Here is a 16,834-nt window from a genome sequence, read left to right as displayed (position 1 = left end):
GGAAAGAACGAAGGAGAAAGGATAGAACCGAGCCACTCCGGGTCGATACTCTAGCACTGAACCCGTTGGTGATACTCACCGAGTGCAGTTGCACTGACGCGAGTACATCCGCACCGAGATTGGTACCAAAGGCTATTTGCCTGGTATCCACAAACGACGAGAAGATTCAGTTCGTTCAAGAGAGAGGGATGTAGAGGCATAGGCGGAAATCCTGGTCCGTGGACACCTGCACTCGTGAATGAGGATCGAACTTTGGGTTCGGCACTCTGACGCAAGTTTGTCGTTTCGTCACGTACGTCGCAATCGATTACATATTGTGATGTTTCTTATATACGTGTTGGAACACACGTAGGAGTAGATGTACTTCGTTAATAATAATTGAGGTTTCTTTATTTCTCTATGTCCAGTCTGACGAATAATCTAAACGGCAGTTAAACAGGCAGTCTCGTAGGCAGTTAAATAATGATTGCAATAAGAGAAATGTATTTTAACGTAATACATGTAGAATTTATCACACACATACACAGATTTGCATCTGCTTTCATTCTACAAATTTTTGTATCAATTTTGAGACTTGTCTATGGCTAAAAAATTGTCTAGATAATTTTATAAAGATAAAACCCATCTTCTACGTATTTCTTGAAGAACTTTGAGAAAAAAGAATGCGGAAATTCTAAAATTTTATGATGTTTTTTTTTATTTTTCCTAATGTAAAAATCAACATAGTAGAAGTTAATGCATTTAATTTAAAAATTGCTGATTATTTTCAAGAATAAATAAGAAAGAATATATTGACAGAAAGAAACATAAAAAGAGAATACTATTTATTTATTATAATTACTTACTCATTCTTCAATCGACATTACCTTGACTTTGATACTTTATTGTTATATAATATTTCTTGGACATTTGAACGTTGAATATTTACTTTTTGTCACGTTTTTTCACTTCTCCTCGGTGAACTTTGCACCTGTTTTGCATGATTAAGAATAACGTTTTTCTGCTTCCATCACTCGTAATCTTCGAGTTTTCATCAGTACATACATTGGTGCCGATCAATAAATTGGCATTTTATGAATTTAGTAACAAGTTCTCACAAATAATTTTCTGTTCGAGAGACAAGACTATACAAAACGAAATCTGCATTAACAAACCGACAAAAAGAACAATGTGCTAGACTCTCACAAAGAGATTCGTATTATTTAGATTTCTCATTTTGTCTCAAATTTTTAAAAATTCTGGCACAAGATTGGATCAATTCAATATAGGACTGGTATCATTTTTATTTATAAAATAATGAAAAAATGTTACATCACTATCTGTTCAAAAATTTTTGCTCGACAAGAAAAGATAATGGAAATGAAATGAGACGCGTACACATCGCCAGATAAAAAAGCGCCGCGATTTGAATTGATTTTCTGATATACTTGTTACAAGAAAATTGTAAATTGTGCTTGTTGGAAAATTTCCAGATAAATTTTACAATTTATTTTATTTAAGGAGATATTAGTTCAAGGACTCTTTCAAGCGAGTCAATAAAGCCATCTGACACGGTCTGTCTACGAATATGTCCGGGCACGTGTGTTAAGAGTCTCAGGTGTTTCTTGAGATACGGGATGACGGGATGACAGACGTACGTGCCAAGATCTCCAATGCAGATATTCCTCTGTTATGATAATACTGTGAATATGCCAGACTATGTTCCAACATTTATAATTCTAATGCGTGTCAAGTGAGGAGCAACTCATCAAGAAGCAACGATAATCAATTTCGCGCTATGAAATATTGATAACAATTCATATAAGTAATTTTATAATGGTATTTCACGAAATCTATATCTTCGAAATATAAAATTATTAAATTGAAATATTAAATAATGTCTTGGAAAATAGTGTCCCCTCTCTCCTCTTCTTCATCGCATAAGCGGTCACAGAATACGAACTCATCGAAGATCACAGACAAAAGATCGAAGTTCAACATCGATCCTTTTTCTATTGTCACGTGCTCTTCCGCCACTTGCGTTCTTTATTGTTGTCAGTTGCAGTTCAAGTGCACATGCACCAAGCAATGATAAGTTTTATATTAATTATCCATGACCAATGACCTCGATCTAGTAATCGCGGCGAACGTCCGTCGATCTTATTGTCTTTGTTCGCAGAATAAATCATGTGACACAGATATGCTCGTTATCGGCAGAGATATGGCTTTATTATATGATTATAAAATGAACGCTTAAAATCAATCGATTCGCGCATACGAAATGAGCAACGCATTTGCGTGGGTGTTACAGAACAGAGACACTGTCGCGTAATTACAAATGTGTTCGCGTACCAAGTTTTGCATAATAGAATCGTTTGCTTACAACCGTTTATTATTAGACTGTCAACAAAAAATTCTCATCTAAATATCAGATCAATAAATATCTTACGCACTCTGTCTAAAAATAAATAAACGTATCATGTAAAATCAATCGTGATGAATTTTTACGGAGACGTGTGTAGAAATGTCAATTTTATCAATTCACAAATTAAACTCTTAAGAATAGACTACATGGCTTTAATTATGAATATGTAATTTAAGTTATTAATATTAAGTTGTTTTGATTAACATTAATTATTTACATATTTTCAAATTAAAAGTAATTGCTATTCAATTATATTTTTATTCCTTATGTCTCTCTTAAAAAGCTGACGCCTCGCAAGAATATTTTGAGGACCTTTGTCTAATGCTTTAATGCATAAAGTGCCGCAGGTGGCGTGCATACTTGGCGTGATTCATTCACAAAATGCTGCAAGCTACAAGATTGTCGCGTACCGTAAAGTTTCATCTGATATTTAATCAGAGAAGAAATTGTTTCAATAAGCGCAAACTGCAACCGTAATATGTCAACTGCAGCGAAATTAGAGATAAACCGCGATACTTCGTTCGTTAACTTCTATTGTATGTCTTTTTTTTTTACATTTCTCGGAACAGTTAATTGTTAATAAGTGACGATAATGGGAAGAAAGAGGAGAAAACACTTGCGTGAATATTGTAAACGTTTCGTTCTGCTAATTCAAAAGACAAATATAAAATATTACTGAAGCATAAAGTGCCCAGGACGTATAATGAATTCGATTTTTCAAATCGATTGCAATTGAATGAAGTATTTAATTCTCAATCGATCGTTTATTTTCTACCCGGTACTTTTGCCACGACATCATACAACGCGAAGCTCAGCCATGCATTTCGAATGCAAATTCTTTCGGGGTCGTTCATATAGTCGGCCAAGAAAATTACTCGTTCCCCCGGGAACATGATATCCCCCGTAATTACTTCCTAATCGAACAACCCGCAACGCGAGAGCAAAGGTTTCAATTTGCGGCGCAAAGTAGCAACGCCTTTATACCAAGAAAACGCGCAGCCCGGAACCACTTTTCTCTCGATCCTCTCACCGCATGCCTCCCTCTTCTCGTCGACTCTATTTAAATGCCCTCTTCCCCGCCGTCCTTCTTCTGCTGCACTCGGACTCGTAACCCTTTCCCGGGGAATGCGAAGTTTATGAACGCCTAGAGAAGAGAGGAGACGCATCACCGCGGTTTTCTCATCGTATCGTTAACCGCGCGCATCAGCGAACGCGCTGATTCTTTCGCTCTTTTTTTTTTTTTTTCGTTTTCTCATCATTCTCGGTCACGCAAATTGTCGATTGTCCAACGAGTCGCTACTGATCGAAAGAATGAGTAATCTAACTTCCGTCACTACGTTTTCATCGTGGAAAACGTGTGCTATTATAATTACCTCTCGAAGGCTGCAGCCAATACAAAGTTCTAACAATAAGACATAATTAATTCATTATGAATTATTAATCATATCCCGATAGCTGAAACCGTTTAAAGATATTTTTAGGACGTGTAACGCTCAAGACTTTCAATTGTATTGTGTGAAGAGATATTTCTAAAATTTCACTCGATCGATTTTTCATCATCGCAATCTCGCTTTCCAATCTGTTATTATAATATAATTGGATGGTTCAATGTATGAGAATGAGATAAATCTGATTTGTAAAGTTTGAAAGTGACTCTTGCAAATTACTACGGGCTTATTTGATCATTACATCGAACACTCCGCTTAGTTCTCTCGCAAAGGTACAAGGATCACCGTTCCATTATATACGTAATATTTAATCTTGAACTCTCATTCTGGATAGAGAGATCTGTACCTGTAAAAATACCTCGTCGACCAATAATCGTCATGTTCCGACAAGGCCGTGACTCAGCTGCGCGGTACGTTGCACGCGCTCGGTGCAACTGCACTCGCCGTAACACTTGGACCATGAAAAGAGAGTGTGCGCTCTCTAGTCTGCTCCCAGTAGATATATACAAAGGGTTGGGACGCGGCCTCAACACAGCTTTCCTTCCTTCCTTCGCTCGTTGAAACATATAGATTGCTCTCCATCCATTTTACACGATTGACAATTATGTAAATGACAATAAACTTTGTTTCAAGTGAAAAATACAGATGCTGATAGATATAACTTCCTTGTACCTGTGCAGTGAGATTAAAGAACCCTATCTACAATATATTATTATATCATTTATAATATTTTATAATTATAACATATTATAATAATAACTTCATACATACATACACATGTGTATATTGTAAATAAATTGAGTTCTAACAGTGAACTTATGAAATAACAACATTTAATTATGTTCATTTAAATATTATTTACGAGAAGAAAGGATTATGTATAGTTTATGGGAAAATATGAGAAATGCAAACTTAAAAATTCGCGATAACATATGCAATATTACTGCATATGTGAGAAATAATGGTATTCTTTTCAAGTACCAATATCTTGCAATCATTCACTCATGTTGTTTACACATTGGTTATTATCTGCGGAATTAATATGCTATCAGAAATCAAGATATGTATATAAACGATGTAACGAGTGGTAGATCAGCAATCGTTCGGTACAAGTGTACTCAGAACTGCGTTCAAATTGTGAGAAGAGGATTACGCATGCACTGGTCAGCTTCGACAAAGAAACTATTTTTCAATTACAATGTAATTTTTCCAGTGAAAAAAATCCCCTTGAGAATCTTATTATATTGCATTAGCAACGTTGTTTATTCCTCAAAGTCGCATTTTATAATATATGCGATCGAACTTTGCTGTATCAAATAAAAAAAAAGATTTACTACTTCGTTATAATATTCCATTGCACTATTGAAACAATGAGATGAGAGTGAGCAAAAATTGTGAATGATTTATCGAAGCGTTTTCAAGAAGAGAGTAGTCTTTTGAGAAGCAAATAGTACGCACATGTAATATTGCGTAAAATACGAAGTAGAAAAAATGCGTCGTGTCGTAATGCGTCTCGTAAAAAAAACGCGACACATGCCATAATTATTCATAAATAATCATCTATGATCTATGATCATTTAATATCTCCTTATTGAGTATTTAGAGAGACATACGAAATTATGTGACAACAAATAAAACGCGTTTTATTTGCACAAGATAAACTAAAAGAAAAGACAAAAGTATATATACATATAAAATTTAAGAAATAAGTTCATTGAAAGAGAGTAAATTACTAATGTTCTACATATTTTATCATTATTCAAAACTATAGATATTATAGAATGTTTACAACTATGTTGTTTCTTATCAATTTTAATATAACAGACGTTCGAGTAATCTCGCTTGTGAATCATTTGAAATAAAAATATATGTGCGAAATATGTGTGTGTGTGTGTGTATATATATATATATATGAGAACGAACACACAATGTGCCTGAAAGATCAAATTGTCAATACAATCATAAGATGATATTTTTTGATTATAAAATCCAACATCCCGCATGTATAGCGGGTTGCCTGCAATAATGGGTGTTAAAAAAGAACCTTTGTGTGTGTGTGTGTACATACATATATAATATTGTTCAATTAGATTACAAAACATACAATATCTCTTAATCAATCATATCGTGTTTTACTTTGTCACGTACTATATGAAACAAAACATCCCCCCTCCCCCCGAAAATAGAAAATATAATGAAATTTATGTCATATGCGATCGTGTATTTTAGCGTGCATAATAATTAATGCAGACGCGCTCGAATTTTAAACCCATCTAATCAGACAGCTAAGAGTGATAAAACATTTTATATCATCAAAAATATGCAATTATACTTATTTTACAAACGTGGCTATGTTAATACACATGTCTAAAGTTTGTACTTATTATTGAAAAAAAGTTCTTTTAATTAATAACTTGAATGAAATTTAATAAATTATTGTTTTGATCTACGAATCCATTTATGTGAAGAATTTTTGATAAAAACAAAAAAACATATTAAATAATATCAAATTTCCATTAAATAAAAACCAAAATGACGAGAAAAAACCTCACATATTTTTTTCAATCTTTTTTTCACATTAAAAACGTAGTTTCGTTCTGTTCCTAGATAGAAGGAGAAAAAAGTAAAGATCGAGAGGCAAACACACGCAAGTGTGATTCGAATTTCGAACACAAATTCATGTTGCAAAGTGAAGAATTAGAATTTGATATATATCTGCATTTTCTTCAACTTTTTTATACGCCCTGTATCTTTTGCCATTTCAATTCGCGAAGAGCAACGCGAGACAGATTAAAGGCGCGCAATAAAAGCGCGATATCGCGCGTTTGTGTGCGAGCGAAACAGGGAATCGACACGCGAGAGGAAGGACAGGGACAGAGGTAGAGTCGCGATGTGGGATAGTTGCGATGAGAGCGAGTGCAGCGAGTTGACTTGGATAAGGACGATTGATTTCGTAAAGCCCGAGATGTTCGAGCCCACGGAACAGGGGAAGGTGAGCGGGACTTTTTACCGGATACAGTGATCGGGCGAGGTCCTGCCGAAGGACGATGCGCCGGTCAGAAGAAACTCGATCACGCTGTCGTGATTGCAGACGAGATGACGTTCTCGGAATGCATCCGCCCACATGTATATCTTATCGTGTGTTCAACGGGAAATTCAATCATCACGGAATAATCGCGGAAATGTCGGAACAATAGCATTCGATTAATCGCGTAAATACATCCACTGATGATTTGATCGAGCAACGTTCTATTGTCTCGTGTTTTTCGGTTTAGCGAAGAGGTTAGATTTCCTCCTGGCATTCCACGAATAAACTTCGAGTGACTCGTCCGTTTTTTTCGTCGATCACAAATCTCGCGAGAATCGTACGTAAAAGTCACGTGGCGGGTGATTCATATTCTTCGTGGAATTGAAGTATAATTTGTCCTTGACATTTTGTAATCTGTTTATAAACAGTATCATGGTACGCATTCGTTATCACATACAGTAATTGTCAATTGTTACGTTAAATTATAGTGCAGATCACGTAAGGGTGCTCCGATAGATATGCAATTAATACAATTCTCTGCAAATTTCTACTTGACATGAATGTTATCATTTATGTTATTATTTTGTTGACCTTAGGATCTTTGCATCCACACTGGTGTTGTACTTCGTGGAGCAAATGCTAGAGAAGATGAAGTTCATAGTTCGGGGACACTTAACATTGTGGAATATGTAAGACTTATTGTTATTGTGATTAATATTATTTATACATGTATAAATAGATCCTACAAAGCTCATCTATTTTTATATTGTTATAGAGTTTTGGCAAGTGTATAGAGTGGAAGCCTGTAGAAGATTCTGTGGTGTCGGAATGTCAAGATCAAGATCCAGAATGGTCTTTAGTGGACACACATACAAGAAGAACTCGTACAAACTCGGAAGGTCCAGACTCCCGTACGAGAACAGTTAAAATATTTTTCTCCGATTTAAAGTCGTTTCGAGTGAACCACGGTGGACAACAACTTATATTTATGCAGAGGGATGGTACCACCTATGTTGCCTTCTTTCAGCTATGTAATGCTGAAAGTTTTGTCAATTCACTGAAGGGATTTATTAAATTCGTAAAATCACGTTCGGATAGGAACTTGTATCTCGTTTTGGATGAAGTTGAGACTGTGTTAAAGAAATCCTTCGCCGAGTTGGATCTGTTTCAAGAGAATACTTCAGATTATGTATGGAAGTTTGTGAAAAACTTACATAATCGTCCTTATGAAACAACAATGGAGGCTTTCAGTAAACTCGCAGATATTTGGTGTAAGCGGATAGATTTATGTTTTACTAAAGTCAATGCGTTATAATTTGCTGTAGAAGTAAGCATTTTTAAAAGCATACATTATATATGACACATTATGTATATAATGTGTCTTATATAATATATACTTTTAAAAACGCTTTTATCCATATATAATTACGCATGTGCACAGACACGTATGTGTGCGATACACATATTACATTCACATAATTATATTATAGTGTATAAAGAGCCAATAAAGCGGCCTGTTGAAGAGGCAGTCGCCGACCTATTAAATCAATCTCTTACAATCGATTCTCATCCACGTGTATCTGTATCTGTATCTGGAGAAGGATCCGGAGAAGAATACGAAGTAATTGGAGTTGGAGTGGATTTACCTCCACGACCACAATGTCCGCGTGGTACATAACATTTTATTAATATATAAATATAAAAATTAATATATAACAACACAGAGAAATTACAATATACCATAGAATTCCTATATATAAAATTTTTAATCACATGTATGTATTATGTATTTAAATAAGAGTTTTATTTATTTTATCAGGTACACCATTGACACAAGAACAGTGGGAAAAGAGTAAAGATTCGGAAGGAAGAATTATTAATCCAGAGGTTATCAAAGAAATCATCTTTCGAGGGGTATTTATCTAACATTTTTTTCAATGATGATATTTTAAATTTAATATGTGTATGTGACATAAACTCTATGATATGTGTGATAATTTGTTTAGGGTATTGTTCCATCATTGCGCTTTGAAGTATGGAAATTTCTATTGAATTATTATCCATGGAAATTGACACATAATGAAAGATTAGAATTGAAGAGAAAAAAGACTGATGAATATTTTACAATGAAATTGCAATGGCGTACGTTCACACCTGCGCAAGAGAGTCGATTTTCCGACTATAGAGAGCGAAAAAGTTTGATAGGTAAAGCAATTATCCTCTTATCATTTATATAAGAATAAAATATTTTTACGTTTTTAAGAATTATATATCTTTTAATCTCTTGTTTCAGAAAAGGATGTAAATAGAACAGATCGAACACATGCTTATTATGCAGGAGATAATAACCCTCATTTAGAACAATTGTATGACATACTCATGACCTACGTAATGTACAATTTCGATTTAGGATATGTTCAGGGTATGAGCGATCTGCTCAGTCCTATTTTATTTTTAATGGATAACGAAGTTGATGCGTTTTGGTGTTTTGTTGGATTCATGGATAAAGTGGTAAGTTTGATATCCTTTGCATAATAGTATACAGTGCCAATGCTTGCAAGTATATGCAATTTCTATTATTTTAAAACAGAGCACCAATTTTGAGATGGATCAAAAAGGCATGAAAGCGCAATTATGCCAATTGCATACTTTATTATGCACTTCAGAACCACAGTTGGCATACTACCTGAATAGACATGATTCTGGCAATATGTTCTTTTGCTTTCGATGGTTGTTGGTACTCTTTAAACGAGAATTTAGTGCGATCGATATATTAAAATTATGGGAAATACTGTGGACGGGTTTACCTTGCAAAAACTTTCATTTGCTTATATGCGCAGCTATTTTGGACACAGAGAAGAATATTTTAATAGAAAATAATTATGGATTTACGGAAATATTGAAGGTAATTTTCAAAACATTTTTTTTTTTATGCAACAATGTTAATTATCTCTATCAAATTCTGAAAAATTGTATAATGTTACTGTTTACAGCATATAAATGATTTGTCACTTCATATTGAATTACCTTGGACAATCTCTAAGGCAGAAGGTATTTACTATCAGTTAATGTCCATAGAAGATCAGATTCCTGATGATGTTCGTGAAATTATCGGATTGGAGCGATTGCATAAAACGACATCAATGAATGGAAGCGATGATGAGGCGACTGGTAATAATACCCGAGTAAATGGAGCTCGAGTTAATAATTCGAGAAGAAATAGTTCAAATAGCGCCAATGTCAAATTAGGAGACGATGAAGTATCGTTCGAACGTGGATTGAATATGACATATATGTGAGGTCAGGACTGGACCTTTATAATGATTTACTAACAAAAACTGATTGAAAGTCTCTCAATTCGAAGAATCAAATATCTATTACAATTTCTATCTGAGATCTTATACATATTATTTCAAAAATATTATTGACAATAATTTCCATGTGCGGTTTTCAACGAAAATTAGATAAAAAAAACAAGCAATGCTTCGAGAATACTTTGAAAAAACATAAATAACAATAGCATATTTCCAAACAGTAATCAGATTTTTTTTTAATTGATGATAGAATATTTTCTTTTTCTTTAAATATTATGATTGACTGATTGTAATTATAAGCTTGAAATTCTAAAGCATAGAAAATGAATGTAATGGATACATTCTCAAAAATAACTAAGTAGTTGAATTTTGAGATATTTATAATATTTATTGTATAGAGGAAGACGAAAAGAGAGACAGATATTACAGTATTTGTGTATGCAAAATATGTATAGGTATTTCAGTGCAAAAAAAACTTTGTCTTACTGTAAATGGCTGTAAAGTGCAGAAACAGGATAAAAGTAGCCTCTCTGGATCTTGATAAGTCTTATGTATGCATAACATTCACTTTAGTTAAAACCTCTTTTTTAGATTTGTATAAAACCTCACAACATTACTGTATATTTCTAATAAAAATCACCTATTTAATCTTTCATACATTTTTGTATTTTTCTCATTTTATGTGTCAATATTGAAAATTTATGGTATCTTTATATAGTATGGTATTTTAAGAAATTTATTCTCTGTTCAGAATTGAATCTGTAGAAAAAAAAACTTGCAATGCCTTGTTTTGCGTATTATAAAACTAATTCAGAAATTATGATTATTTAATATTGTCAGCTTACATTAATATATCATTTTGTGTTTTCTATCTATAAAATAATACAAATATAGAGATTATAATACAAAGAAAGATGTACATTAAAAAAGCAGTTATCATCGTTTATATAAAAATAAATGTTTTTACATTTTGAAATAAGGATGTACTCTAATTAAAATTAATATATAAAATATCCGTCTGTTTTCTCCTCTCGCTCTTGCATGTCAAGTTTTATTTAGTGTACTAAATTTCTAATATTCAAAAACATAAAAAATTGATAGAAAAAGCAGATGCTTGATGAGATATCAGCAGATTCCATCGTTTCGAATTACGACGTGAGTATGAAAATGTAAACGATGAAGTTTTTGACGTAAATATTCAACTAATTTTTGTAAAAAAATAGTCTGTCCGAGGTATGGAATTTGTCACCACGAAACGGCGCAAAAAGTCGAAGAGAAAGCAATATCTGAGGAGAAGAAAACGATTGCACGAGCGAATTAAAGTTGAGGTTAAGTCTGCTAAACATTGGCAAGTCTTCCCGGAACGTATTAATACTTTCGATGGGCGAGAAATACTAGGAACGAGCACGATGCAGGCTGATACTTTTTGGAAAAATTACGTAATAGCCCAGGAATGGCAAAAAAGGTAGGTTTATAAAATAGATAAATATATTCTGCGCTTTTTCTTTCTCATTCCTATAATTTTTTTCTTTCATCGATAAATTTATTAAAAAAATTTATGGATCGCATTAGAGAAAAATAATTATAATTTAAGTGTACAAAATAAAATAGACTCCAGCTTCTTGCAAAAGATTTAATTATTAAATTTTAAATTACTGCTTGCAGACATAATATAACCTGGTGGAGATCACGCTGCCTTGCTCTTGAATATGAAAATGAAATGCTGCGCAATAAAGTAAGATTGTTAGCTCAGCATCGTGCCTATCCTAATACAGTAACTCAGGAAAACAATCATTATTATAAAGAGAATAATGATGAAGACGCACAGGAAGAAAACTATACGGAATACAATTCAGATGTTGAAGATGTTGAATTTAATGTGACTGAAGATATGCTAAAGTTTTTTGAGACGAGTGAGAGACACAGAAGACAGTTGAAGCATACATCTAAGAATATTATGGATAAGAAGGAAGATCTTGTAGAAGAAATTCCCATCATCGATGGTGCTGAAAGTATTTGTGCAAGAAAAGAAGATGCAGACTTGTTATATGGTAATGATAGTTCCAAAATATTAGCAATAGAAACTGCTCTACAGACTGCGACAAACAAATATAAAGATACCTTCAATCCTCAATATTGGCCAAATATTCCTCTCAAACCTTAGAGTACTAAGGTTAGTCTAGAATATTATTTTCAAGTTTAATGTATTTTGAATGTACTTAAAAAATATATCATGGTAAATTTCTATATTAATGTCATCACTTCTAATTTGCTTCAAAATTTACATGAAGCTTCTTTTTAGTCTACAATTAAGATATATGATGTTTTCAAGCCAAGCAAACAATATGTTGTCTTTGGAAAAAATCGTCAAGTAGCGTTTTTTCCTAAAGACAATATATTTTGTTTCCCGGCTTAAAAACATCATATATTTTTGTAGACCAAAAAGAAGCTTTCTATAAATTTTGAAGCAAATCAGAAGTGACGTTAATATAGAAATTTATCTTTTGAGTATAATTGCGAAATTCATTATATGAGAGTTTTATGCCCTCAAACATTTTTGTAACAAGGACAGAGTGTGGAAAAATAAATGTTATATTATGATTACCTAAAAGAAAGATGCATACATCATTTTATCATATAATTTCTTAAATCTTTTTTTATATAAAGATAATTTCTTATTTCTTTTTGCGGAATTGCGCTCTAGTTAACTTCTGGTTATTAATCTACATATACGGATAATGTTATATATGTATACATGCAATTCACTCACCGATGCACAACAGCAGAGCTCTATAGTACAAAGCGTTGATCTATAACCTATAACATATAAAAAACACAAATTATATGTATACAAAATAGTTTTCAAAATAATTAATATTTGAAAAAGTCAATAATGCGCAATGAAACTTTTATTTGTACCGTGAAATATATTTAATAAAATTACATCATAAAAATTATTTTAATTATTTCTTAGATCTGAATTTATATACAATCTTAATAAAATTTAATTTTTAAAAACCAATTAAATAATTATAAATTGTATAAACAATATTAAAATTATACACATATATGTGTGTGTGTGTGTGTGTGTGTGTGTGTGTGTGTGTATAATACATTTTTTCATTATTAATTGTCTTAATTATAATAAAGTTTAATGTAATATTTTTTTTATTTTTCTGTGTAAATTGCTTTAAATATTCATATTCATTTTTTTCTGAAATTATATTTTAAAATTTTATTCCAAATTCTTAATATTAAACTTTTTTTAAACTTATTTTAATAAAAATTTAAATAATAAATTATATAAATTTTATATATATATATATATATATATATATATATATATATAATTATATATTTATTTGTGTATATCTAAATAATATTAATTTATATAAATTTGTTTCAATTATAATCTGCTTACCACATAGTTGCTCCGCCGTTGCCCGATGCCTCCCCGGACCTCCTCTTTTACTCCTACTCGTACTTTTACTCTATATCGAGTCTTTATGCACTTACACAATCACACACGCTCGCGAAAACACGATTAATTACGACAATACGCACATTTATCAACAAAATAAAATAATCGCACTTGGGCACTCCCGACCGTTAAACGTACGCGACTCTTTGAACGATACTTTTGATCTTAATCGCGCGATTTCGTGCGCAACTCCCGACATTCGTACGTGACTTCATCTCTCGCGGCACTCCCGCTTTTAATCGTACGCGTATTTTATGCGCTTTTCTTAATTATATGCGACACATATTTGAGAGAGAGAGAGAGAGAGAACAACACGCGATAATTATAATTATACGAAACTACGTTCCGCGCGGTGCAACGTACGAAATTTACGCGGGATTGTGGGATGTCGCCGCAGTGATGCCAACTGTCTAATTCGAAATTATCAGTCACGATCAATCATTGAAAAATCGATTAACATAGAGCGCCTCACTCGGCGTGACAAGCAGTGCTTCGAATAATATTTTGATCGACCAATCAGAAGAAAGAAAAATATTTTCCTCTTTTTTTTTTTTTTTTTAATCGGGACAGAAAAACATTTTTCTCTTCTAGATTTAAAAAAATCGTTCACAAGAGGAAAATATTTCTTTTTAATTCTTATATAATTTTGAATTTATATAATAATAGAATTTATATAATATTATTTTTATAATTTATTTTTATATAATATTAGGCAACATTTCCTATATACAAACAATTTTCGCTACAATAATCCGCAAGATTACTTTAATTCTTATTATTATTATTAATCCATAAATATCAAAATGATTGCTATTTATTCAAACAGATATATATGTATACATAGATATATTGCGCGATTTATTCATTTGACACAGAAATTGAAATGAGAGAAAAATGGAATTTTAATTTATTGTTAATTTAATAAACTGTTAATTGTGTAATAATTTTTATGGACAATATTAATTTTTTTTATAATTATTTTTATTTTCAAATAAAGAGAGTAAAATAAGCATATATGTACATGAATCACCGGATCGAATGATTTAGATAATGAAAAGTGCGGTAATGTTTTAACCGATTTATATGTTATTATTCAATTTAATATACAATAAACAAAATATTCAGCATAGAATTATAAAGCGTCAGGGTCGGATTAACCTAATATGCGGTCCTAGGCAGATTTTGGTGGGGGCCTATGTAGGATTTTTTGAAAATTAATTGAACATTTGAGCACTAAAAAAGGAACTGTAATTAATATAATATAAATAATAACTAATAGTGAAATGCATCATTAACCATTTACGAATTTATTTATAAAATATAATTTTTTTGGTTATTAACAAAATTTTTCTTCATTGGTTGGTGGGGGCCTTTTCGTGGTGGGGGCTCATAGGCAGTGCCTAGTTTGCCTATGCGTTAATCCGGCCCTGTAAAGCGTTAAATATTCGATATAACATTTTGGAGCGACAATATATCGGCCTTTTAACGAACACATACGCGTGACGTAAGCATTCGCAGTCGAGCGGCGACACTCGAGTCGGCAGGTAGGTGAAGCGCTCTCCGTATTTTATTTCTTGAAATGCGATTCTTTACAAACAATTATCAAGCTAGTAACAGTTAATTACCTAATTAAATACAGTTTTATATTTAATTGTCATTATAATTATCATTTCCCAATAGATAGAGTAAAATAACAACGAATCCTACGAAGCATACATATGAATCGCCGGATCGAACGATTTGAGTTAGAGTTGTAATGTGTACCGATTCATATATTCATAATGAATTAAATGCGCGAGAAGCAGCATATTCGGCATAGAATAAAGAATAAAGCTTAAATATTCGATATAACATTTCAGAGCGAAGATACATCGGCTGGCGCACCGCTTTGAAGTTTGTTTATGACGCGTACATGTGCGTACTTCGTACTACAGCCATTTGCACGGCGACACCCGAGCTGGCGGGTAGTGGAAGGTTCTGTGTGCATTTCTCGAAACGCAATTAATCTCTACGAACAATTAGTGATTATCAGGTAATTACCATCAATTAATTAACGTTACGATTAAAGATTCATAGATATGTATCACAAGTTCCAATAGTTTAGTAACGAAAAATCGACATTACTCTTTTTTCGCCACTCCGAGATTGAGCAATTATTTTTATAAATTTGATATTATAAAAAAGAGCAATACTTTGAATGATTTAGTAAATGATTTGGCTTATCAACCTTAAGGAAATACTGATAAATATTCGAGATAAAATCAGTAACAAAATAAAAAAAATAGCAATTAAGTGGTACTCAAAACAAAGATGCATACATCATATAATTTCTTAAATCTTCTTTTATATAAAGTTAACATATAATTCCTTAACTCTTTTTTCGAAACGGTTCGTTTACTGGTGCCAGTCAGTGTCAGTTACGGGACGCGCAACACGTCGCGACAAGATCGCCAAGATGATGATGGGGGAGGGGGGGGGGAGGGGCGGCCGGGTACGTGCGACGTGCGAGCTCGGCTCGGCGATCCGAGCAACCCCCACCCTCCACCATTACAATTTGATCATTTTGTCGCAACGTGTTGCGCGTCCCGGAACTGGCACTGACCGACACCAGTAAACGAACCGTTACGCGAGTTTCCCGGCCGAGATTAATTTCGCGCGTGCAATCGAGATCGTGATGTTGGTACACGCGACGCGATCGGATTTATACGATAATTAACGGCGTAAAGACATTAATTAATACTGGTACTTTCGTGAACCGGCAATAAAGCGACCGTTGATTACGAACGAAGTGAAAGTATATAAGAAGGCAGCATTCTAGATTGTGTTCGGAAATATGTTCACCTAGAGTGAAGAGCTTTATTGACTAATCAGGAAAAAGAGATCCTCGGTCTCTGATTGGTCGGTCAAATGCTGCATTTTGATGAATATATTTCCGAACACAATCTATGTAGAATGCTGCCCTCTTATGCATTTCCGCATTGTTCGTGATCAACGGTCGCCCGCTCATCGTCGGTCCACGAAAGTACGAGTATTAATTAGTGTGTTTACGCCGTTAATTATCGTATAAATCTCGCGTACGTTTATTTGTGCCAGTCTGTGGCAGTTACGGAACGCGCAACACGTCGCGACAAGATCGCCAAGTTGGAGTGGTGGGGGTCG

The 16,834-nt window shown here is 33.2% G+C and overlaps 2 protein-coding genes across 3 annotated transcripts; both read left to right on the top strand.

Annotated features, from left to right (window-relative positions):
• The first annotated feature begins 6,608 nt into the window (after positions 1 to 6,608).
• Positions 6,609 to 10,851, top strand: Tbc1d15-17 (TBC1 domain family member 15/17). 2 transcript variants are annotated; one of them, XM_083052844.1, is made up of 9 exons: positions 6,609 to 6,844; positions 7,477 to 7,569; positions 7,656 to 8,151; positions 8,371 to 8,550; positions 8,700 to 8,794; positions 8,887 to 9,085; positions 9,174 to 9,391; positions 9,471 to 9,785; positions 9,874 to 10,851. In XM_083052844.1, exons 1-9 carry the CDS (start codon positions 6,743 to 6,745, stop codon positions 10,177 to 10,179), a joined length of 2,004 nt encoding a protein of 667 aa, XP_082908970.1. In that variant the 5' UTR covers positions 6,609 to 6,742; the 3' UTR covers positions 10,180 to 10,851. The 2 variants fall into 2 exon arrangements, with proteins under 2 accessions (XP_082908970.1, XP_082908971.1); XM_083052845.1 differs by lacking the exon at positions 6,609 to 6,844 and adding an exon at positions 6,889 to 7,315.
• A 347-nt stretch (positions 10,852 to 11,198) lies between these two features.
• LOC145944497 (gem-associated protein 8) lies at positions 11,199 to 13,120 on the top strand. Its single transcript, XM_083052847.1, has 3 exons — positions 11,199 to 11,349; positions 11,418 to 11,659; positions 11,860 to 13,120. Exons 1-3 carry the CDS (start codon positions 11,305 to 11,307, stop codon positions 12,356 to 12,358), a joined length of 786 nt encoding a protein of 261 aa, XP_082908973.1. The 5' UTR covers positions 11,199 to 11,304; the 3' UTR covers positions 12,359 to 13,120.
• Positions 13,121 to 16,834: the final 3,714 nt, after the last annotated feature.

The sequence above is a fragment of the Prenolepis imparis genome, unplaced genomic scaffold, assembly GCF_030444845.1.
Source record: "Prenolepis imparis isolate NDT839.2.m4 unplaced genomic scaffold, iyPreImpa1.0 SCAF_13, whole genome shotgun sequence".
Classification (NCBI taxonomy): domain Eukaryota; kingdom Metazoa; phylum Arthropoda; class Insecta; order Hymenoptera; family Formicidae; genus Prenolepis; species Prenolepis imparis.
Note: the sequence above shows the minus strand (reverse complement) of the source record. Positions and strands in the feature narration are given on the sequence as shown.

Bases quoted from the DNA above. Each gene is read 5' to 3' on its own strand.
- LOC145944497 (XM_083052847.1), top strand. From the start codon at position 11,305: ATGCTTGATGAGATATCAGCAGATTCCATCGTTTCGAATTACGAC. The intron at 11,350-11,417 runs GTGAGTATGAAA...GTAAAAAAATAG, and splicing joins CCATCGTTTCGAATTACGAC to TCTGTCCGAGGTATGGAATT. The intron at 11,660-11,859 runs GTAGGTTTATAA...TACTGCTTGCAG, and splicing joins GCCCAGGAATGGCAAAAAAG to ACATAATATAACCTGGTGGA.
- Tbc1d15-17 (XM_083052844.1), top strand. From the start codon at position 6,743: ATGTGGGATAGTTGCGATGAGAGCGAGTGCAGCGAGTTGACTTGGATA. The intron at 6,845-7,476 runs GTGAGCGGGACT...TGTTGACCTTAG, and splicing joins AGCCCACGGAACAGGGGAAG to GATCTTTGCATCCACACTGG. The intron at 8,795-8,886 runs GTATTTATCTAA...TAATTTGTTTAG, and splicing joins AAGAAATCATCTTTCGAGGG to GGTATTGTTCCATCATTGCG.